The sequence below is a fragment of the Oncorhynchus mykiss genome, chromosome 17 (genome assembly GCF_057628025.1).
Source record: "Oncorhynchus mykiss isolate SJ-2025 chromosome 17, ASM5762802v1, whole genome shotgun sequence".
In the NCBI taxonomy this organism is placed as follows: domain Eukaryota; kingdom Metazoa; phylum Chordata; class Actinopteri; order Salmoniformes; family Salmonidae; genus Oncorhynchus; species Oncorhynchus mykiss.
The window spans coordinates 60,595,642-60,621,204 of record NC_143038.1 but is presented as its reverse complement, the minus strand read 5'-3'; the positions used below and the strand labels follow the sequence as shown (position 1 = coordinate 60,621,204).

Genomic DNA, 25,563 nt, shown 5'->3' with positions numbered 1-25,563 from the left:
GATAAAGTGAGGACAGACAGGCGGTCACTAATGCTGAATGGGACAGGGCACGTCAGAGCAAACTTACTGTTTACATGACCTACAACTAGAATATCCATGGCAGCAGGAAGACAACAAACAAAATACAGACAGAAGTTTAAGCATAATCCAGTTTTGTGTTGGTTGTAGACATTTATAAATGAAACACTTCAGCCCACATTTAAGGAGATTGCAGGAAATGAATCACCTTGCATCAACATAAGTATGGGTTGCTTTTCTGAAATGTTATTTATATGCGGGCCCTTAAGAGATGATTTATGAATAATTTAGATGGAGGAAAACCTAATACTTGTTTCCAAGGAAACTGTAAGATACACAGCCCTAATACAAGAGAATGAAGAAACCTGATTTAACTTGTTATGGCTGGGGCAGTATTGAGTAGCTTGGATGAATAAGGTGCCCAGAGTAAACTGCCTGCTACTCAGGCCCAGTTGATAATATGTGCACATTATTGGATAGAAACACTGAAATTTCTAAAATTGTTTGAATTATGTCTGTGAGTATAACAAAACTCATATGGCAGGCAAAAACCTGAGAAAAAAATCCAAACAGTAAGTGGGAAATCTGAGGTTTGTAGTTTTTTCAACTCTTATCAAATATACAGTGTCTATGGGGTCAAATTGCACTTCCTAAGGCTTCCACAAGACGTCACCAATCTTTAGAACCTTGTTTGAGGCTTCTACTGTAAAGGAGGGGGGAATGAGAGCTGAATGAGTCAGTGGTCTGGCAGAGTGGCATGAGCTGACCACGCGTGTTCACGTGAGAGTTAGCTTGAGTTCCATTGCATTTCTGAAGACAAAGGAATTCTCCGTTTGGAACATTATTGAAGATTTATGATAAAAACGTCCTAAAGATTGATTCTATACATCGTTTGAAATGTTTCTACAAACTGTAATATAACTTTTTTGACTTTTCTTCTGAACTAAGCGATCGTGCATTGAGCATTTGGATTACTGGGATAAACACTCAAACAAAAGGAGGTATTTGGACATAAATGATGGACATTATCGAACAAATCAAACATATATTGTGTAACTGGGATTCCTGGGAGTGCATTCTGATGAAGATCATCAAAGGTAAGTGAATATTTATAATGTTATTTCTGACTTCTGTTGACTCCACAACATGGAGGATATCTGTATTGCTTGATTTGTTGTCACTGTACTCAGATTATTGCATGGTGTGCTTTGTGTCACGTTCTGACCATCGTTTGTGTGTGTTTTCCTTGTTTTAGTGTTGGTCAGGACGTGAGCTGGGTGGTCATTCTATGTTGGATGTCTTGTTTGTCTATTTCTATGTCTGGCCTGATATGGTTCTCAATCAGAGGCAGGTGTTAGTCATTGTCTCTGATTGGGAACCATATTTAGGTAGCCTGGGTTTCACTGTGTGTTTGTGGGTGATTGTTCCTGTCTCTGTGTTTTCACCAAATAGGGCTGTTTCGGTTTTCGTTACGTTCTTCGTTTTGTAGTGTTTGTATCGATTCTTGTTTTACGTTTGTTTATTAAACATGGATCGCAATCTACACGCCGCATTTTGGTCCGACTCTCTTTCACATACAGAAAACCGTGACACTTTGCCGGTAAAGCTTTTTTTAAATCTGACACAGCGGTTGCATTAAGGAGAAGTGTATCTATAATTCCATGCATAATAGTTGTATCTTTTATCAATGTTTTTTATGAGTATTTATGTGGCTCTCTGCAAAATCACCAGATGTTTTGGAACTGCTAAACATAACGCGTCAATGTAAACTCATATTTTTGTATATAAATATGAACTTTATCGAAAAAAACATACATGTATTGTGTAACATGAAGTCCTATGAGTGTCATCTGATGAAGATTATCAATGGTTAGTGATTAATTATATCGCTGTTTCTGCTTTTTGTGACTCCTCTTTGCCCTGAAAAATGGCTGTGTTTTTCTGTGACTAGGTGCAGACCTAACATAATAGTTTGGTGTGCTTTCGTCGTAAAGCCTTTTTGATATCGCACACTGTGGTGGGATTAACAACAAGTTTATCTTTAAAATGGTGTAAAATACTTCTATGTTTGAGGAATTTTAATTATGAGATTTCTGTTGTTTTGAATTTGGCGCCCTGCACTTTCACTGGCTGTTGTCATATCAATCCCGTTAGCGGGATTCAAGCCATAAGACGTTTTAAACAAGAAATCAAAACCCAGCCAAGGATGTGTTCCATCCATGAATATAATAGAACTGATTTTGGTACGATACAGAATTACAGAATACTCAATATTTCAAAGAATACATGAGGATGACCATTACAATACATACAGCTTTGACCATTAAATATATTGGAAAACAAAATCAATATACTGTACTTTACAAAGCTGTATGGTATCCTGCCCAGGCACTTCAACGGAAAGTGAGCGCTTACCCTCCAGTGGTATGTCTATGGCAGTGGTGGGGTGAAAGGCACAGATACTGGCAACCACACCAACCAGGAGAGCCAATCCTGGGCTCCACCTCGACAACCTCATCCTCATCACGCCACAGCAGACAGCAATCTCAGAGTTAATCTTGGGGGAAGTGGAACACGCTGCTCTCTTCCAGTTCTCAATTCATCTCTATGGCATGCAGAAGACGTTGGACCTGCAAGTGCAACACAGACAATAGAGTGAGAGTGGCGTCCCATGAATCCAGATCCACCCACGCGTCAGGCAGACAGACAGTCAGGCTATCCCACACAAGGCAGAGAGAGAACCCCCGGTGACTGAGAGAGATGCTCAGCCAGGCACAACACAAGTTTCCAGCACAGCAGTCACTCACATCAGCAGGGACCACATTCTGGGCTTCATGCTTAAAGCGGCAATCAGCCGTTTCGGTAAAAAGCTGAGGGATGGGGCTGGGGAAATGTAACCACTCTTATTAAATTAGTAACCAGGGCTATAGTTGCAATAACTGACCATCCATGATATCAACATTATAGTTTGAACCATGCTTTGAGGTTATCTAGTGCTTGTTTAAATTTACTTTGTTTACAAACATTGGAGTAAAACAAGCTTATATTTTGTGTTCTCATGGAGTGTGACCGTTGAATTTAGCTCATGAGGCATTTCTAAGTTATATTCTTCAAGAATCAATAGTGAAAGAATTGATGTAGCAACTGCTGATTACCCCTTTAAAATGCTACTGTGACAAAAATTGAATTATTGCATCTCTATATCACTCTGTTCCCTGGAGACACACATTGTTTTCTTGTTTATTGTCTGTTGGAGTGTGTTGGCTAGGCAGCCAGAGTGAGTAGTTTTTCATGCACCATAGAACAAGAGTTTAAATACATAAATACATGAGGCAGTGGTTATATTAATACATGCTCCACATTTCAAAGTGAAAATTATGAATTCATTCCACAACAGAGTGAATGATTTACATCATTAAGATACAACCCTGCTGCAGCATTTGTCATCAGGCTGTTCCTGTTCTGTGTCTGTGGGCTCCTCTCTGAATATTCAAAGAGAACACAACACAGCCATGATGATCACACATGGTTCTCAGACTTAGCAATAATCTTCTTCCAAAGAATAGCATACCTTTTTTACCCCTTTTCATGTTATCCAATTGGTAGTTACAGTCTTGTCTCATCGCTGCAACTCCCGTACGGACTGGGGAGAGGTTAACGTCAAGAGCCATGTGGCCTCCAAAACACAACCAAGTCACCTGCCCACTTAACCCGGAAGTATCAATGTGTCAGAGGAAACACTGTACACCTGGCAACCTTGTCAGAGTGCACTGCACCCAGTCCACCAGAGGCATCACTAGTGCACAATGCCAGCCAAACCCTCCCCTAACCCAATTGTACGCCGCCCCATGGGTCTCGGGTCACAGCTGGCTACAACAGAGCCTGGACTTGAACCCAGAGTCTTTAGTGACACAGCTAGCAATGCAGTGCCTTAGACCACTGCGCTACTCAGGAGGACACTAGCAATAGTATTGAACGCAGAGTCTTTAGTGACACAGCTAGCAATGCAGTGCCTTAGACCACTGCGCTACTCAGGAGGACACTCGCAATAGTATTTTTTATCGGTTTTATATCTGATAACCAGTGGGTCTCAGGGTCAGAGGGCACGGGTCATTCTCCTCTTAACAGGCCAGCGGTTTGAATCCTAATTTGCTGTGTACAGTATGACAAGAGCACAGAATTGTGGGGATAGAGCTCTATGCAGGAATGTTCACCTCAACGGCATTGTTGCCCACCAGCCTCTGTTCTATAATAGAATCTCTAGGGTATCTATTCATTAGCCTGCCTCAAGTTGGCTGTGACCTACTGTAGGTCACTGGGTCATTCTAGTCAGGAATCTAGTTGGTTGAACGCAGGGTAGCAGATAGACCAGGCCACGTTGAATAATGTCACACTAGTAATATGAAAATTGGCGACAAAAAAATGTGCCTAATTATAATGCTCATGGGAGTCCTCACAAATGTCCACTGACAAAAATGGAAATAGCTGAACACTTCTCATCACAAGCATACAAATCCAGCAATTACAGTGTTTGTCTCTTCTCATGTAGATGGAGCTTCCAATTAATGGCAAAAATGGATTTGTCTGGGAATTTGTGTGTGTTAAGCTCTTTATTTCAGCAGGATGGAGCGAAACCGGAGAGATAGCCAAGCTCCCACACGCCCGGTAGTTTTAACAAACAGCTAATGTTTTACTGGTGTGTTTTCAATCATACTGTCCAAAAACACTGCTCCTCTTTTTTGTATCTTCTCTCTCAGTTACCAAATTCAATAGGAAACACAGAGGTCAAATGGCAGTTCACGAGAAGTAATTGAATAATTGACCAAGGAGTGAAAGAGTCGATTTAATTCATTTCTTTAGGAGGCTCTGTTTTAAAATAGACACGAACCCTGAACTCTCTCCCCATGCTTCATGCTAATGGTATTAACTCTGTCTGGGGCCTTTGTGAGTCCATCCTGGCTAATCTGACCTAGGGGGTGACCTCCCTGATGTCACCGGCAGAGCCACAGACAACATAGTGTGCAATACACAACCCCTCTTAATCACAATACTACTGTAGGACATTGACTTTTCTTCCAACCTCAGACTCACAAGGCTTTGTTATGATCCATGAGTCCGGACTGGAGAAATGCCCCAGGCTTAATAATGTTGCTCCCATTTCACTCTTTTCCCACACATTGTGATTTATGTTGCAAATTACAGATTAAAATCAAAAGATAGGACGCCGCGCTCTGCTAATTAGCAGTGCTTTGTTGGGAGGATTGGTGAGTTTAAGAGGGAGGTTTTTACAATCCCTCCAAGACAATGCGTTTCTCTTTGGCCTTAATCAACCAACCTAACACCACTTAGATGGATTACGTTCTGTTCAAACTGTGCTTGATCACCTGCCATCTGATTTAATTAATTTTCCCACTCGTTGAGCATTTAGCCAGATCCAACTTGGCCATCTGGTTGAGGGAGGTTAATAAATCATATAGGGACTAAACTGGTGGGAGACTGGGATGTCTATCTCTAACCCGGCATACAGTATAGGCTACAGGGGCTATATGAATCAGTTGAGTGGGGCCGGGGCGAGCCTGCTCTAGACCGCGGGCTGTTCATAATCCTCTCCTTCAGCAGCAATAGCATGAGCCTGAGGCTGATGAAGCTGGCTAAGTTAAAAGCTGCTCACCATGAGAAGGCCAATATGAAGTCTGACCTCCCTTAGCCGAGGCTCAGAGGGAACAGAAGGTGTCCTGGGGTTGAAGCAGAGGGACAGGGGACACGGGCCGAATCTGGGCCATGTGAAGTCTGGAGCCATGCTTTAAACTCAGCTAAGATTGACATACTGTAGTGTGCTGCTCTGCTCTCGCTCTCTCTCATTTACAGTGGGCTACCTGCCAAGATGTGCAAAAAACATTTCTCATTCAGAATGAGCCCCATGCACAAGACTGATAACAGAGGAAATGTAAGAGACAGGCAGAGAGGGAAGTCACGTCTGCTCCATGCTCACTCTTCCTGCTGGTTCATTTGATTGAGAAGCCCCATCCTCATCATTCAGGCTCCAGACACCCACGTCTCTCTTCATAAGGAGATGTTAACGGCACAGTGTTCTGGTTGGCATGCTTTCTATTCCTTCAGTCTCCTAGCTCAGCCATCTGGTCTGGCATGGAATCCTAACCTTGACCTATACACCAAAGTCAAGGGTCTGTTGATTAACTGTAGAATTCACTATTTCCTCACCTACAACATAATAAAACACTTTCCACAACACTTCAACACTTTCTGATTGACAGGAGTCATTCTCAAGACATAGACAAGCAGTCAAATTTGCTAAATGAAAATGGTGAAGCACTGTTGAAGGACTCAGAAGTGTCCTTAACGGTTGCCATTGAAAGATGCTATGCTGTTCAACCTTTTGCCGTTATGTTGTCGGCAGTCTGCCTCTTTTACATGCAAAACTCTGCTGTACGACAGATAGGAGAGTGTCTACAGGCTCTGCAGTATGAGGCCCTCTCAAGATATAGACAAAGCAGTCAAATTGGCTAAATGAAAATGGTGAAGCGCTGCTGAAGGACTGTTAAGTGTCCTTATTGGTTGCCATTGAAAGATGCTATGCTGTTCAACCTTTTGCCGTTATGTTGTCTGCAGTCTGTCTCTTTTATATGCATTCTGCTCTGCAGTATGACAGACAGACATGCAGAAGTGTCCGTGTCTCCACAGCCCTTCTGTAGTTTGATGTGCTGCAAGCCTGTAATGGGATTAAGCAGATCCTCTTCGTGTCAAACTGGATTAAAATATTCTCCTCGCTAAAGAGCTGTGACACTGGGAAGACGCGCCACGCTCCCTACACACTCCTGGTAATGCTTCAGCACTGAATCCCAGGTAATCACTGAAGTACAATTAAAGCATTGGGAGAATTTGTTATAATTAAACAGCTATTAGCCTGTTGCAGGTAATTAGGTATTTTTTGTTTGGTTTCATTTCTGTTTTTGCCAAGTCAATTGCTCATTTATACAACTGATTTGAGACTGATTCTAGACAATAACAACAAACATACTGTAAGCGTGTAGCTCTGTTCTGACTAATAGAGTAAGTAATGCCCTGCAAAGACACCCCCACATCTTGTTTGAATTCTTTTAAAACTATTTTTTAATAATGAACTACTAAAGGGGAAGTAGATCCCTGGAATTTCGTTAAAAGTAGTTTTATTTGGATATATTCCGTTAACTTACTATAATATAATAATAGTTCCTGTTCATTTGCAATGGGTTACTGGCGAGACTAGATTCTTCTACATGCTTATGAGTGGGAGGAGTTCATTCATTATTAAAACTTCAGCAGAAGCAGCAGGAGCAAAACACAAACAAGGCCCTTAATGAGATTAGGAAGTCAGCACAATATTAAATAACAACCTTGTCTAATTGAGATGTGTCTCAATTTCATTCTGCTTCCGCATGCATGCAAGAGAGTGAACAGTTCAATTACCACACCATTAAAACTGCAGGAGTCTGTCTGCGCATAGAGCAGGTGGATGAGGCTGGGGCTGGGTCGGAGGGAGAGCGGAGGGGGGTAAGAGAAAAATGACAAGAGGGACTGGGATGTAAAGGAATGAGGGAATCAGGCTATAGGGATCTAGATGGATGTGGATTTGAAGTAAATTCTGAGATGAACTGCAGGGTCGCTGACCTCTGTCTCAAATGGAGATATGGCAAATGAACTTACTGGCCCTCTTGAACTTTTGTGACCAGGGACAGAGGGGGACACATTCCCTGGTGACACCATATGACGAAAAGGGCACAGTCATTGCTTTTAAAACCAGCATTAACCATTCTGGAATAAAATATTGTTCTACCGCATCTAATCTGTGTCTACAGTATTTCCTTTGTCAAAATATGGGCTATTTGATGATGTTAAATATTTAGAAAAGGATATCCAAATCACCAGCTTTATGTGATATAATTTCAAGGTTCCAGTTTATCATATATATACTGTATATACAGAGCATTAAAAAAGTGTTCTGACCCCTTCACTTTTTCACATCTTTTACATTACAGCCTTTTTGTAAAATGTATTAAATGTTTTTTCCCTCATCAATCTACACACAATACCCCATAATGACAAAGCAAAAACAGGTTTTAATACACTTTTGCAAAATTATTAAAACTTAAAAATGGAAATATCACATTTACATAAGTATTCAGACCCTTTACGCAGTACTTTGTTGAAGCAGTACTTTGTTCTTTGTTGAAGAGCATGACTGCACAGCTATTTTCAGGTCTTTCTAGAGATGTTAGATTGGGTTCAAGTCCGGGCTCTGGCCGGGCCACTCAAGGACATTGAGAGACTTATCCCGAAGCCACTCCTGCACTGTCTTGGCTGTGTGCTTAGGGTCATTGTCCTGTAGGAAGGTGAACCTTCGCCCCAGTCTGAGGTCCTGAGCACTCTGTAACAGCTTTTCATCAAGGACCTCTCTGTACTTGCTCCATTCATCTTTACCTCGATACAGACTAGTCTCCCAGTCCCTGCCGCTGAAAAACATCCCCACAGCATGATGCTGCCACCACCATGCTTCACCGTAGGGATGGTATTGGTCAGGTGATGAGCGGTACCTGGTTTCCTCCAGAAGTGACGCTTGGCATTCAGGCCAAATAGTTCAATCTTGGTTTCATCAGACCAGGGCATCATGTTTCTCATGGTCTGAGAGTCCTTTAGGTGCCTTTCGTCAAACTCCAAGCGGGTTGTCATGTGTCCTTTTACTCAGGAGTGACCTCCATCTGGCCACTCTACCATAAAAGCCTGATTGGTGCAGAGATGGTTGTAATTCTGGAAGTTTTCTCCAATCTCCACAGAGGAACTCTGGAGCTCTGCAGACATTTTTTGTGCCTCGGCCCAAATCTGTGCCTCGGCATAATCCTGTCTCGGAGCTCAACGGACAATTCCATCAACCTCATGACTTGGTTTTTTGCTCTGACATGTACTGTCAACTGTGGGACCTTATATAGACAGGTGTCTGTTTTTCCAAATGATGTCCAATCAATTTAATTTACCACAGGTGGACTCCAATCAAGTTGTAGAAACATCTCAATAATGATCATTGGAAACAGAATGCACCTGAACTCAATTTTGAGTCTCACAGCAAAGGGTCTGAATACTTGCATTTGCAAAAAATGTCTACAAACCTGTTTTTCGCTTTGTCATTATGGGGTATTGTGTGTAGATTGATGAGGGAAAAAAATACATGTTATCCAATTTAGAATAAAGCTATAACATAACAAAAATGTGAAAAGTGAAGGGGTTTGAATACTTTCTGAATGCACTGTATATACAGTGAACAAAAATATAAACGCAACATGTAAAGAATTGGTTCCATGTTTCATGATCTGAAAAATAATAGATTCCAGAAATGTTCCCTTACGCACAACAATAGTATTTCTCTCAAATGTGTGCATACATTTCTTTACATCCCTTTTAGTGAGTATTTGTCCTTTGCCAAGATAGTCCATCCAACTGACAGGTGTGGCATATCACGAAGATGATCATTACACAGCATGATCATTACACAGGTGCACCTTGTGCTGGAGACAATAAAAGGCCACTTTAAAATGTGCCATTTTGTCACACAGCACAATGCCACAGATGTCTTAAGTATTGAGAGAGCGTGGAATTGGCATGCTGACTGCAGGAATTTCCTCCATAGCTGTTGCCAGAGAATTTCATGTTAATTTCTCTAACGTAATTTTAGAGAATTTGGCAGTATGTCCAATCGGTCTCACAACCGCAGACCACGTGTAACCACTCCAGCCCAGGACCTCCTTATCCGGCTTTGTGTGTATTGTTGATTTGTGTGTATTGTTGTGTATTGTTACATATTACTGCACTTTTGGAGCTAGGAACACAAGCATTTGTAATGGTTTTCTTCCATTGAAGGAGAGGAGGACCGAAATGCAGCGTGGTTAGTGTTCAACATGTTTAATAAGGACAATAAACGTGAACACTACAAAAATACAAAACAACAAATGTGAAAAAAACGAAACAGTCCTATCTGGTGCATAGACAAAGACAGAAGACACCCACCCACAAAACCCAACACAAAACAGGCTACCTAAATATGGTACCCAATCAGAGACAATGACAAACACCTGCCTCTGATTGAGAACCATATCAGGCCAAACAACAAACCCAACATAGAAACACAAAACATAGAATGCCCACTCAGCTCACGACCTGACCAACACTAAAACAAAGAAAACACAAAAGAACTATGGTCAGAACGTGACAGTAAGGGGCAGCTCAGGACTGAGGGGCAGCTCCGGACTGAGGGGTAGCTCAGGAATGAGGGGCAGCTCAGGACTGAGGGGCAGCTCAGGACTGAGGGGCAGCTCAGGACTGAGGGGTAGCTCAGGACTGAAGGGTAGCTCAGGACTGAAGGGTAGCTCAGGACAGAGATGGCTCAGGCTGGTTGACGGCTCTGGCAGCTTCTGGCTGACTGACGGCTCTGGCAGATCCTGGCTGAATGGCGGCTCTGGCAGATCCTGGCTGAATGGCGGCTCTGGCAGATCCTGGCTGACTGGCTTCTCTGGCAGAACCTGGCTGACTGACGGCTCTGGCGGATACTGGCTGACTGCGGCTCTGGGGGATCCTGGCTGACTGGCGGCTCTGGAGGATCCTGGCTGACTGGCGGCTCTTGGCTGACTGGCGGCTCCTGGCTGACTGGCGGCTCCTGCGGCTCCTTGCATACTGGTGGCTCTGGCGGCTCCTTGCAGACTGCCGGCTCTGGCGGCTCTGGTCAGGCGGGAGACTCTTGCAGCTCTGGACAGGCGAGAGAGTCTAGCAGCTCTGGACAGGCGGGAGACTCTAGCATCTCTGGACAGGCGGGAGACTCTAGCAGCTCTGGACAGGCGGGAGACTCTAGCAGCTCTGGACAGGCGGGAGACTCTAGCAGCTCTGGACAGGCGGGAGACTCTAGCAGCTCTGGACAGGCGGAAGACTCTAGCAGCTCTGGACAGGCGAGGCGCACTGTAGGCCTGGTGCGTGGTGCCGGCACTGGTGGTACTGGGCCGAGGACACGCACCTCAGGGCGAGTGCGGGGAGGAGGAACAGGGAATACTGGGCTCTGGAGGTGCACAGTAGGCCTGATGCGTGGTGCCGGACTGGGAACACGCACCTTTGGGCGAGTGCGGGGAGCAGGAACAGAACACTACGGGTTGTGATGGTACTCTGGAGACCTGGTGTGTATAGCCGGCATCAATTGTTCCGGAGCTTTAATACCTGTTTCAGGATGAGTACTAGGAACTGACACATGTGGCATCAGACAGCTAACACGCTCCTCAGGGTGAATGCCGTACATACTACGCCAAACCAACAGCTCTCTCTCTTCACTCTTCTCCAATTTTATCAACAACTCCTCGAATGTCTCATAATCTCCCCTCCATTCACTCTCCTCCAATTTGTCCAATAACTCCACCACATTCTCAGACGCACACCTCAACTTCGCCGACTGCTCTGATTCCATCCTTGGCTCCTCACGGTAAACAGGGGGAGTTGGCTCAGGTCTGACTCCTGACCCTGCCACACTCTCCCTGTGCCTCAGGGGCTTCCAGCCTGCCACACTCTCCCTGTGCCTCGGGCTTCCAGCCGCTCTGCCGTGCTAGTTCCTCATAATGCCGCTTCTCTGCTTTCGCTGTCTCCAGCTCTGCTTTGGGGCGGCGATATTCCCCTGGCTCTGCCCAGGGACCTTTTCCCTCTAGGATTTCCTCCCACATCCAGGAGTCTTGTGTCCTCGGCCGCTGTTGCTGCTGCCCGTTACCACGCCGCTTGGTCCTTGGTTGGTGGGTGATTCTGTCACGACAGATTTCCTCCTCTTCCTCTGAAGAGGAGGTGTAGCAAGGATCGGACCAATATGCAGCGTGGTAGGTGTCCATGTTATTTAATAAGAAAACTCATAATGAACACAAATACAAAATAACAAAGTGAACTGGCAACGAAACAGTCCTGTGTGGCACAAACACAGACACAGGAAACAATCCCCCACAAAACCCAACACAAAACAGGCTACCTAAATATGGTTCCCAATCAGAGACAATGACTAACACCTGCCTCTGATTGAGAACCATATCAGGCCAAACATAGAAATAGACAAACTAGACATACAACATAGAATGCCCACTCAGATCACGTCCTGACCAACACTAAAACAAAGAAAACATAAAAGAACTATGGTCAGAACGTGACAGCATTTCGCTACTGTTACGTCCAGTGTTGGAATGAGACCAAGGTGCAGCGTGGTAAGCGTACATCTTCCTTTATTTTGATGAACACCAAAAGAAAAGAAAAAAAAGACAAACGAACGTAACGTTCTGCAGGCTACACAGTAACTGTACAAAAACAAGATCCCACAACTGAAGGTGGGAAAAAGGGCTGCCTAAGTATGATCCCCATTCAGAGACAATGATAAACAGCTGCCTCTGATTGGAACCATACTAGGCCAACAAAGAAATAGAAACATAGATTTGCCCACCCAAGTCTCACCCTGACCTAACCAAATAGAGAATAAAAAAGGCTCTAAGGTCAAGGCGTGACAGCTACACCAGCAATAACGCCTGCTAAACATGTGTATGCGACCAATAACATTTTATTCAATATTTAATTTGATTTGTTTCTGCATCTTCCTTCCTGTCTATTTAATATTTGCTGAGTGATTAGTGTTTTTCATGAGTAAAGGTGAGGTGAAGGTTTTCCTCTTTCTCCGATGAGCTGTTCATTTGTGCAGCTCTGCTCTGCTCTGCTAGCTGCTGAATGCTCTATTTGTCTCAGTGAAATATGGAGGCCTGCTGAGCATATTAAGAAACAGCAGGGACATAAACTGTTTCAGTGCTAATACTGCTGCAATCTCTCCCAACCACCTCCCCATTAGTCTTCATTTCAAGATAAGGTGAGATTCAGTGTTTTTTGTTTAAAGACACACATCACTGTAATTATAAGTGAATGTGGCTGGGAAATGTGCAGCAGGACATATCACACAACAGCTTACTATAGCTGGTATATAACTGAAAAGTGTAAATCTTGAGAGCTCAAAGGTTGGGAGAAATTCCTGACAGAATATCTCAACTTGTCACGTTTCAAGTACTAGTGCCGCAAAAGGTATATCGCTCCTGTCCGTCTGTCTGTCTGCAGAATGGTGAGCCAAGAGCTTTCATTTTCTCTCTCTCAGCTCTTGTCTCTTTGAAGTCCTGAGTCACAGAGGAGCGCCCCAAGCCCAGGACAATCATCATATTAGTCTATGATCCTCACTGAGTAGCCAGGAGAGGTTTGTTATGGATTCACAGCCTGGACTGTGGGGACAGGGATATTATTTTGTGTGAACAAACACAGTGAGATCCTCCCCACCTCCATTCACTCCATTTGACAGATGTTGTCAATTTCCCAGGTTGAAACTGTTGATGAAACTGTGCCACAGCCAGACATGATGGATGGGACTTATATCCCAAATCCCCTCCTCCATCAAACCCCAAAGCAATTTACTCCCATCCAACACAAGTATATTCTGATGCCCCAACTCAGACACAGTACAGTCGTATATTGAATTGCGACAGAGAAATATAAAAAAACACCAGGCAGGTTGTTACCCTTTTTCCTATCTCCTGAGGTCCCTTTTCTACACATTGAAATTCCCTGCTCCGATCTGTGATTTACAGGGACTATGCTGTCTGCAATCCATTTTGTACTTCCTGTGCTCTACAGCAGGGCATCTGGACAGCGTTCGCAGGGTGAGCTGTTTGACACAGCTGTCGGAAATATGGTCCAGTCCTGAGGGACTGTGTGTGTGTGTGTGTGTGTGTGTGTGTGTGTGTGTGTGTGTGTGTGTGTGTGTGTGTGTGTGTGTGTGTGTGTGTGTGTGTGTGTGTGTGTATGGTGTTGCGGAGGAATGGGATGGGGTGAGCTCAGTATCAGAGATGATAATACTTATACAATGCTACAGTTTCCTCCACTATTTGGAGAGATATTAGGGGCAATATATCCTATTTTAAGTCCTTTCAAACATTGTATAATGTATAATGTTTGAACATTATGTTATAATGTTACCTCTAAGTGTGTAAACGTCACCCAGCCTTATGCACTGACGTATACAGTTCATGTAGCTAGGGGGAACGTGAGTATGACAAACAGCGAGTAGCAGCAGTGTAAAATCACACAGCCTGGTATGTAGGTTCTGGATGGCAGGATGCTTTGGGCTGTACGCACACCCTCTGTAGCGTCTTACGGTCAGAAACCGAGCTGTTGCTATACCAGGCGGTAATACAACCGGTCAGGATGCTCTCGATGGTACAGCTGTAGAACTTTGAGGATCTGGGGACCCATGCCAAATTGTCTCCTGAGGGGGAAAAGGTGTTGTTGTGCCCTCTTCACAACTGTCTTGGTGTGTTTGGACCATTATAGTTTGTTGGTGATCTGGACACCAAGGAACTCGTAACTCTCAACCCGCTCCACTTCAGCCCCGTCGATTTAAATGGAGGCCTGTTCAGCCCTCCATTTCCTGTAGTCCATCGCATAGAATCGGTTTGTGGCGCTATATAGACGGCTATGAATAATATAGATGAGAACTCTCTTGGTAGATAGTGTGGTCTACAGCTTATCATGAGGTACTCTGCCTCAGGCGAGCAATACCTCGAGACTTCTTTAACATTAGCCATCGCGCACCAGCAGTTATTGACAAATAGACACACAGCCCCGCCCCTCGTCTTACCAGATGTAGCTACTCTGAGTAATCACTGTTCTGATGTCCAGAAGCTCTTTTCAGTCAAAACCTGGTTCAGTCTTATTTTCACCAGACACTGGGAGATGAATTCCCCATACTTATTGTATGACAACAAGATATACAGTGCATTCAGAAAGTAGTCACACCCTTTTACTTTTTGTCTTGAATACAAAGTGGTATTTTTAGGGCCAATTCAATACAACACACTCTCCATGTGTTCAAGCATAGTGTTGGCTGCATCATGTCATGGGTATGCTTGTTATCATTAAGAACTGGATAAAAAATCCTAGAGGAAAACCTGGTTTAGTCTACTTTCCACCAGACACTGGGAGATTAATTCACCTTTCAGCAGGACAATAACCTAAAACACAATGTCAAATCTACACTGGAGTTGCTTACCAAAAAAGACAGTGAATGTTCCTGAGTGGCAGAGTAACAGTTTTTACTTATATCTGCCTGGAAATTTATGGCAAGACCTTAAAATGGTTGTCTACAAATGATCAACAACCAATATGACAGAGCTTTAAGAATTTACAAATATTTCACAATCCATGTGTGAAAAGGTCTTAGAAACGTACCAAGAAAGACTCACAGCTGTAACCGCTGCCAAAGGTGCTTCTACAAAGTATTGAATCAGGGGTGTGAATACTTATATAAACTTGATATTTCTGTATTTAATTTTCATAAAATTTGCTAAAATGTCTAAAAACATGTTTTGACGTCAACATTACGGTGTATTATGTGTATTTATTTAATCCATGTTGAAGTTAGGCGGTAACACAACAAGATGTGGAATAAGTGAAGGTGTATGAATACTTTCTGAAGGCACTGTAACCACATGAACACAGGCAATGTTCCTACTCTCCTCTCTGTGAGGGGGTGACCCTATTTAATACGCCTCACCACACATGCAAAGACCAAAACATCCAACAGCCAGCTTTTGTGCCGCACACACAGAAACATCCCAAGACAAGACAGTACTTACAAGACTTAACTTCATTCTCCACGCTGGTCCCTCGCGAGATACATTATGAACAACCATTCCCTCTACAGGCAATCAATCCAATCCAATCCAAAGGGAAAATCAGAGCATAGAACAGTGAAGGGGTCTATCAAAATCCCGGGGACTGCTCTGGATGTGTCCACTCGCACTGGATCATGTCACACAAGCTGGGGACGGAGTGAGAGAGGTGCTGTTGTAGACAAATATGTTGCCAAAGCCTCTAGCTTGGCAAAGAAGCTCATTAAGCCACTGACAATCATTCTCACAAAGCTCAATCTAAAGGCTATTCACTGGCTGTGTACAAAAGAGAGAGTAGGAAAAGTGGAGGAATGCAAGTTCTGTCCTGCCCAGCAATATGTTTGCTGCACCTGAAGCTTTGTTTAAAGTGCTGTTTAATAGTGTTAAGCACACACGTGTTACAGAATACACACAAGAGCACAGATGGGAGAAGGATGGTAGAAATCAGCCTTTGAGTGTTGTCTGTTGAGTGAATGCTCCTACATTGTTATTTACAGTTCTCAGGGAGCAATCCTATTTGCAGACAGGGACAATATCCTTATTTCCAATCATGTTTGTGGAGATTGTCTCTCAGCATTACAGAAGACGAGCCTACAGTATCCCTACAGGACATCTGTGACCAGGTCTGCTCTTGACCTCACCCACCCGGCCAAAGGAAGCATAATAATTTGGCTGGAGATGATATTTTGTTTGTTTGACCAGAAGAACCATTGAGCATGTAATGAAAACTGGGATTTTCTGAGCGACTGGTTAAGAGACGTTCATTGACACAGATTGGTGAGCACAGACAAGATTCCAAGAGTCCACAGATGGGGAGAGTAGAGCATCTGTGACCTGTGTTGAGGAAGCAGAGAGCAGAGCAAAGAGAGTGTGCTGAGACTGCCGATAAAATACCTCCACAGCCCGACAAAAGCACTGTCTCGCTCTCACGACACCGGGGGGAAGGGAAGGGAGCTGCACAGGCTGGATGATGTATAGCGTGGACCCAGGTCTGAGACTTGGGCTTTAACAAGGAGAAAGGGAGAAAATGGAAAGGGGGGGCGGAGGGTCATGCTTGAATTATGCTGATGCAGGTCGTAAATCCGCAGCAAAAAACCTACCAAAGGCATGACTGTTTGTGCAGGCCCACTGCAGGGCTCTTACCACTTGTGCTTCACATGTGCTGACAGTTGTAAAATGGTGGAAATTAGATTGTATACCTTTACTGTTTCAAATGGAGACGTTAGATAATTGGACGCTTTGCTAGTGGATAGATGCACATGAAGTACATTAAGGCATTATATGCTGTATATGGAGACAATTTTATTTTCATTAGAAATTGTATTATGATTGATTCATATAAGTGCATTCCATTCTGAGTTAGTATAAAGTTCATCCTCTGTGACTTCAACTAGTTATATTAAAGGGTTAGTTCACCATAATTACATATAATTTTACAGAAACAAAAAGATCTCACCTTTGCTGTTTCCATCAGGCCTGTCGTGACATTTTTTATCAAACATGTACTTTGCTCACATAAAAAGGTTGGATGGAAACCTGGTTTGAGACAGAATTTTCCACCACCATCAACAAAAGTCCAAATGATGGAATTTCTCATGGAAGAATGGTGTCGCATCCCTCCAATAGAGTTCCAGACATTTATAGAATCTATGCCAAGGTGCATTGAAGTTGTTCTAGCTTGTTGTGGGCCAACGCCCTAAGACACTTCATGTTGGCATTTTCTTTACTTTGGCAGTTACCTGTATCAATGCACAATTATCTGTGTTATTTTATGATTTCCATGGGTGTGACCTTAAAAAGTCATAATTTAGAGCTGAAGCAATGGCTGGGATGTGTTCTGGACAGTCGAAGGAGGACATTGGCCTTTTCATAATGTGAGGAGCAGATTGCCAGCGCCAGACACTGAGAACACTCACATGCCTCTCCTCTGCAGAAACAGAGACAGATCCAGAGCCAGGTCCTCCAAGACCCTCAGACCTCTCTTTGAGCAGCAGCAGGATGAAGCCATGATTATAGCCACACAAACAGAGGGAAGCCTTATGAACTTTAAACAAATGCTTAATGCTTGGAGCTGGACAGCTCTGGAGGCGAGGACGACGGGAGGGAAGGTACCGGGGTAAGCTGCCAGTTCCCAAAAGCTTAGTGTTCACACACTCAGGCCAGACAAACCTGACATTGTCCTGAGCACTTCCCCGGGGACTGCCTCTTCCCCTTTTCCCCCTCTGTTCTCAACCGCTCAAACCCATTCACACCTCTGCCCCCACAGATTACATGAATGGGACATGATTTATAGTGGCACAAAAGCAAACATTTATTCCACTTAAAGCCATTAGTTAAAATGCCATGGAGACGTCTGTGGGAGACACAGTATATGGAGATCGACCGGAGCTTGGATGCTGTAATAAGCTTTTTTTGTGTCATCTAAGATATTTAAAGACAAGCTCCAGAACTTTGGTGACTAGTAAATATTTGTTAAACCTCCCGCTTTGTGCTGGATGTGTCAATGTGTAGTTCATACATGCATAATCTATGAGCAGAATTACTGTCTTACCTCAATTAGCCACGAAATCCATAGTTTGAAAGCGACTGTTTTCTGGAAGCTGTGCGGAGTTATTTTCCAAAAATATTCCCCCACATGGGCCAACACCCTAGCAATTCTAGTTTCAACCAATGAGTTTCAGCCCCTCGCCATTTGAGTGACAGTTAGCAAGATGCACACACAGCAGAGAGAGAGAGCAATAATGTGGTGCATACTGTAAATCTGCACATACAGTACAAGTCAAAGTTTGGACACACCTACTAATTCCAGGGGTTTTCTTTATTTTTACCATTTTCTATACTGCAGAATAATAGTGAATACATTGAAACTATGAAATAACACATATGGAATCACGTAGTAACCAAAAAAGTTTTAAACAAATCAAAATATATTTTATTTTTGAGATTCTTTAAACTGGCATACCTTTGCCTTGATGACAGCTTTGCACATTCTTGGCCTTCTCTCAACCAGCTTCATGAGGTAGTCACCTGGATTGCATTTCAGTTAACAGGTGTGCCTTGTTAAAAGTTAATTTGTGGAATTTCTTTCCTTCTTAATGTTTGAGCCAATCAGTTGTGTTGTGACAAAGTAGGGGTGGTATACAGAAAATAGCCCTATTTGGTAAAAGACCAAGACCAAATTATGGAAAGAACAGCTCAAATAAGCAAAGAGAAATGACAGTCCAGCATTACTTTAAGACATGAAGGTCAGTCAATGCGGAAAATATCTTAAAGTGCAGTCGCAAAAACCATGAAGAGCTATGATGAAACTGGCTCTCATGAGGACTGCCACAGGAAAGGAAGACCCAGAGTTATCTCTGCTGCAGAGGATAAGTTCATTCGAGTTAACAGCCTCAGAAATAACAGCCCAAATAAATGCTTCAGAGTTCAAGTAACAGACACACCTCAACATCAACTGTTGGAGACTGTGTAAATCAGGCCTTCGTGGTCAAATCGCTGCAAAGAAACCACTACCAAAGGACACCAATAAGAAGAATAGGCCTGCTTGGGCCAAGAAACACGAGCAATGGACATTAGACCGGTGGAAATCTGTCCTTTGGTCTGATGAGACCAAATTTGAGACTTTTGGTTCCAACCTCTGTGTTTTTTTGAGACAGGCTGTGTAAGGACAATTTGACCAATAAGGAGAGTGATAGTATGCTGCATCAGATGACTTGGCATCCACAATCACCAGATGGAGCGCAGAGTAAAGGAAAAGCAGCCAACAAGTGCTCATTATATGTGAGAACTGCTTCAAGACTGTTGGAAAAGCATTCCAGGTGAAGCTGGTTGAGAGAATGCCAAGAGTGTGCAAAGCTGTCATCAAGGCTAAGGGTGGCTACTTTGAAGAATCTCAAGTATAAAATATATTTTGATTTGTTTAACACTTTCTGGTTACTACATGATTCCATACGTGTTATTTCATAGTTTTGATGTCTTCACTATTATTATACAATGTAGAAAATAGTAAAAAATAAAGAAAAACCCTTGAATGAGTAGGTGTGTCCAAACTTTTGACTGGTACTGTATGTGACATAGTAGGCAATTTCCAGGGACCCCTTTTGGCTCGTGAGCCCTACTTCAGAACTACTGGCTAAAAAGTATACAAACGTACAAGAGAATCTCTTTAATAGTGTGCCATTGCTGGGATATTTGCTTGTGGGTCTAAATGTGATACAGTTCATTTATAATACACATGCACATGACCAAGAAATTGGAACATAGAAAACAAAATGCAGATATTCTCCACTGATCTTTCTATGAGAAAAAAATGTTTTCAATTATGTTTAATTTACGACACGTTTATTTTCTCCTCCAGGCAGCAATCAACAAATACAATCTGGCCAGAGTGAGAAAAAGGCCTATCTATCCTATCAAGTCAATGGAATGGAATTAGAAACATGGTCCATACCAGAGTTCCCTCAGGCAACTTGCAATATAGCAAAACAGAAGGACACGGGAAAGAGCATAGCCTGCATCAACAACTTTAACCCCACACCCCATAGTAGACATGTTGTTCTCATATTGCCCTGTACCCTGATAGCAGCGAAAAGACTGAGGGAGGGTATACTGAGAGAGGGGAGAGGAGACTGAGGGAGGGGAGAAGAGACGGAGGGAGAGGATACAGAGGGAGGGATGGGAGAGGAGAAAGAGGGAGGGGAGAGGCGACTATGGGAGGGACAGAGGAGCCAGAGGGAGGGGGAGAGGAGACTGAGGGAGTGGAGACTGAGGGAGTGGATAGGAGAGGAGAATGAGGGAGTGGATAGGAGAGGAGAATGAGTGAGGGTAGAGGAGAATGAGGGAGAGGATACAGGGGGAGGCAGAGGGACGAGACAGAGGGACGGGAGAGGAGACAGAAGGAGGGGAGAGGAGACAGAGGGAGGGGAGAGAAGACTAGGGGAGGGAAAATGAGACTGAGGGAGGGAAGAGAGGATTATGGGAGGGAGGGGAGAGGAGAGGAGTCTGAGGGAGGGAGGGAGTGAGGGATGGGTCGCCAAACACATCACCGGGAGCACCGAAATGATTATCAAGGACATCAAACACCCGAGCCACGGCCTGTTCACCACACTATAATCCAGAAGGCGAGGTCAGTACAGGTTGATCAAAGCTGGGACGGAGAGACTGAAAAACAGCTTCTATTTCAAGGCCATCAGATTGTTAAATAGCCATCACTAGCCGGCTACCACCCGGTTACTAAATCCTGCATCTTAGAGGCTGCTGTCCTATGTACAGTGGAAGTCGGAAGTTTACATACTCCTTAGCCAAATGCATTTCAACTCAGTTTTTCACAATTCCTGACATTTAATCAGAGTAAAAAAATCCCTGTCTTAGGTCAGTTAGGATCACCACTTTATTTTAAGAATGTGAAATGTCAGAATAATAGTAGAGAGAATGAATTATTTCAGCTTTAATTTCTTTCATCACATTCGTAGTGGGTCTGAAGTTTACATACACTCAATTAGTATTTGGTAGCATTGCCTTTAAATAGTTTAACTTGTGTCAAACGTTTTGGGCAGGCTTCCACAAGCTCCCCACAATAAGTTGGGTGAATTTTGGCCCATTCCTCCTGACAGAGCTGGTGTAACTGAATCAGGTTTGTAGGCCTCCTTGCTCGCACACGCTTTTTCAGTTCTGCCCACAAATTTTGCCACATCTTTGGAAGTATGCTTGGGGTCATTGTCCATTTGGAAGACACATTTTCGACCAAGCTTTAACTTCCTGACTGATATCTTGAGATGTTGCTTCAATATACACAAGAAAATGTTCCAGCAATTGTTTACAGACAGATAATTTTACTTATAATTCACTGCATCACAACTCCAGTGGGTCAGAAGTTTACATACACTAAGTTGACTGTGCCTTTAAACAGCTTGGAAAATTCCAGAAAATGACGTCATGGCTTTAGAAGCTTCTGATAGGCTAATTGTCATCATTTGAGTCAATTGGAGGTGTACCTGTGGATGGATTTCAAGGCCTACCTTCAAACCCAGTGCCTATTTGCTTGACATCATGGGAAAATTAAAATAAATCAGCCAAGACTTCAGAAAAAAATGTGTAACCTCCACAAGTCTGGTTTATCCTTGGAAGCAATTTCCAAACGCCTGAAGGTACCGCGTTCATCTCTACAAACAACAGTACGCAAGTATAAACACCATGGGACCACGCAGCCGTCATACCGCTCAGGAAGGAGACGCGTTCTGTCTCCTAGAGATGAACGTACTTTGGTGCGAAAAGTGCAAATCAATCCCAGAACAACAGCAAAAAACCTTGAGAAGATGCTGGAGGAAACAGGTACAAAAGTTGCCATATACACAGTAAAACGAGACCTATATCGACATAACCTGAAAGGCCGCTCAGCAAGGAAGAAGTCACTGCTCCAAAACCGCCATAAAAAGCCAGACTACGGTTTGCAACTTCACATGGGGGCAAAGAATGTACATTTTGGAGAAATGTCCTCTGGTCTGATGAAACAAAAATATAACTGTTTGGCCATAATGACCATTGTTATGTTTGGAGGAAAAAAGGGAGGCTTGCTAGCCGAAGAACACCATCCCAACCGTGAAACACGGAGGTGGCAGCATCATGTTGTGGGGGTGCTTTGCTGCAGGAGGGACTGGTGCACTTCACAAAATAGATGGCGTCATGAGGAAGGGAAATTATGTGGATATATTGAAGCAACATCTCAAGACATCAGTCAGGAAGTTAAAGCTTGATCACAAATGGGTCTTCCAAATGGACAATGAGCCTAACCATATTTCCAAAATGGCTTAATAAGGACAACAAAAGTCAAGGTATTGAGGTGGCCATCACAAAGCCCTGACCTCAAAACTATAAAAACATTTGTGCGTAGAACTGAAAAAGCGTGTGCGAGCAAGGAGGCCTACAAACCTGACTCAGTTACACCAGCTCTGTCAGGAGGAATGGGCCAAAATTCACTCAACTTATTGTGGGAAGCTTGTGGAAGGCTACCCGAAACGCTTGACAGAGTTAAACAATTTAAAGGCAATGCTACCAAATACTAATTGAGTGTATGTAAACTTCTGACCCACTGGGAATGTGATGAAAGAAATTAAAGCTGAAATAAATAATTCTCTCTACTATTATTCTGACATTTCACATTCTTAAAATAAAGTGGTGATCCTAACTGACCTAAGACAGGGAATTTTTACTTGGATTAAATGTCAGGAATTGTGAAAAACTGAGTTTAAATATATTTGGCTAAGATGTATGTAAACTTCCGACATCAACTCTATGTGTATGTGACCTATATCATTTTATTTGATTTTGAGGGAGGGAGGGAGGGAGGGAGGGGACACAGAAAGAAAGGAGAGGAGATGGTGGGGCGAGGGAGGGGAGACTATGGGAGGGAGGGGATAGGAGAGGAGTCTGAAGGAGGGGAGAGTGACTGAGGGAGGTCAAGAGGAGACTGAGGGAGGGAGGGAGGGAGGGAGAAACTGAGGTAGGGAAGAGGAGACTTTGGGAGGAAAGGGAGAGGGGAGGAGTCTGAGGGAGGGGAGAAGAGACTGCGGAAGGGGAGACAGGGGAGGAGAGGATACTGAGGGAGGGGAGAGGAGACAGGGAGGGAAGAGGAAACTGAGGGAAGGAAGAGGAGATTGAGGGAGGTGAAGAGGAGCCTGAGGCAGGGAAGAGGAGCCTGAGGGTGAGGAGACAGAGAGAGGGAGGGAAGGAGGGAAGGAGGGAGGGAGGGGAGACAGAGGGAGGGGAGAGGAGACAGAGGGAGAGGAGCCAGAGGGAGGGGGGGAAACAGAGGGAGGGGAGAAGGTGTGTTCACCAGCAGTGTCTAACCTCGGTTTAACCCTTATACCATAGATATCAGACAGTCGGCTCTTTATGCTCAGGTGGGTCTTGAGTATCTCCTTCTGTCCCGTCAAGGAGATCTATGCTCAGGCATTAAACATTGCTTCAAAGCCTCAGACTGAAAGTAAAGTAAGTTGGGGTCAGTGAAGGACATCCCCACTGGGAAAAGAGTGATCACTGATGAGGCGGCACTAAAGCTAATTTAGACAAGTTCAGAGGCTTGGCAGATATACACACTGTACACAGTATGAAGTTCTTTAATTGAACTTTGGGCAGATAGCCCAATGTTGTTGTTTTCACCCCAAACTCATCTGCTAGTCAATGTGTGGAAAAAAAATGATATTAATACTGCAATCTGACATGGTTTATTGTTAATCACTATATGCATTAATCTGAAAGTGACTAAGAGAATACAGTTACTGTGTTACCACAGTTTATTTTTGTAACGGTGACATTAGTACAGCTTATGATATCACCATGCAGATCACTTTGATAACGCTCTCCACAGCTATGTATGGACAACTAGCCGTAGTCCAAATCTTGACCCCTGATGTTTGGAGGATGTTTTTGTTTCACAGTTTGCGAATCCCATCACAAACAACATCCACCTCTATTTCATCCAACATATTGAAATCACTTAATTTGCCGGATATCTGATGGGTACTGTACGTGACCTCCAACTGCACATGAAAAGCAGATTAAATTCCACCTATTTGATTGCCCATGCAATGTTCCATTATACCATGACACTTTAATGGCCTCTACAATTCTTTCCAGATCCAGGTTTATAGGAAATTTATCCAGCACAACACTAGAAAGAGAGCATCCGATCAGATCAAAAGCATAAAGCTCACGCCAGATAAATCAGGGAAAAAACAAGGATATCTTTTCAAATTGGTACATATTGTATAACAAGTATGTGCCTATTATAAATCCCAAATCTTTCTGATAATTCCTTAAACACAACAATATATTGTCACAGCTTAAGAAACTGCATGCTGTTCTGAACATGTTAAGTTGTTCCAGCAGGTGGTATGGTATTGTGCACTGTGTGTGAGTTCAGCAGTAGGTGAGTCGATCACTACAGCCATACGGCAAGGACGAGCCCTGACTGACTACAACCCTGCCAGGACAGACAGGAGGACAGGAGGACACAATGGTGTAGGCCAGGAGGGCCAGAGAGGCATCCAGCTTGCTCAGTGAGACACCAGGCCGGTGGAGAGCCCAGCGGAGCCACACAGATGGTGCACTCAGTGAGCATGGCTGTCATCATGGGATCACTCCTCATGATTAGCACACCTACTGAAAGCTGCATGCACACTAGCGTCTGTTGCACTTACAGCACTGGCTGAGATACAGCAATAGGGTAACTGGTTTGTGAGTGTGTGAGTGTGTGCTTGGTAGTAGTATGAAAAGGGTGATTCTGGCTGTAGATTACTTTTACAGTCCTTTAAAAATTGAAAACCGTGATATACAAGTGAAAGAAAGTTAAACTTATAGTCTGAGACCACCAGGACAAAAATAATGGCTCCTATATGCCACCTCTTATCTAGTTCAGATGAAGTGTCCACTGAATCATGTTACCCCAGAAATCAATGAGCTATTTCCCCAAAAGTCACTGTTAACAAAGGAAAGGGTCTCCAAGGCTGATATTTTCAGTGTGTAGACAGCAGAGTGAGAATACAGCACAAACAGACGTCTGAAAAGATAAATTCATTAAAATAACTGCGCTGTCTTTCAGTCAACTATGTATGCAAGGCAACCGAGCTACGAAGCTTTGCTCAACCTGTAGACCCAGCACCCAAAACACACAGCATTCCAAATGGTCGCAGGGCTCGGCACACACACACACACACACACACACACACACACACACACACACACTGTGGACTGCATTGAATCAGCTCTCCTCCAAATGGAGCAGTTCAAT

At 43.7% G+C, this 25,563-nt stretch overlaps 2 protein-coding genes across 7 annotated transcripts in view; one reads left to right on the top strand and one right to left on the bottom strand.

Annotated features, from left to right (window-relative positions):
* The window catches only part of LOC110494603 (E3 ubiquitin-protein ligase PDZRN3-B), a 562,549-nt gene that overhangs the window by 34,968 nt on the left and 502,018 nt on the right, over positions 1 to 25,563 (top strand). The window lies entirely within an intron of this gene.
* The window catches only part of LOC110494606 (neural cell adhesion molecule L1-like protein), a 92,848-nt gene that overhangs the window by 27,610 nt on the left and 39,675 nt on the right, over positions 1 to 25,563 (bottom strand). Inside the window, exons 1-3 of one of the 5 annotated variants that reach the window (XM_021569823.3) lie at positions 15,741 to 15,959; positions 2,434 to 2,648; positions 68 to 85 (exon numbers count right to left, since the gene is read on the bottom strand). In XM_021569823.3, the coding sequence (XP_021425498.3) occupies positions 68 to 85; positions 2,434 to 2,542 (127 nt within the window). In that variant the 5' untranslated portion in view covers positions 2,543 to 2,648; positions 15,741 to 15,959. Of the gene's footprint in view, positions 1 to 67; positions 86 to 2,433; positions 2,649 to 15,740; positions 16,241 to 18,327; positions 18,548 to 25,563 lie in introns of those variants that run through there. The other 4 variants (XM_021569822.3, XM_021569827.3, XM_090206178.1 and 1 more) reach the window with 4 other exon arrangements.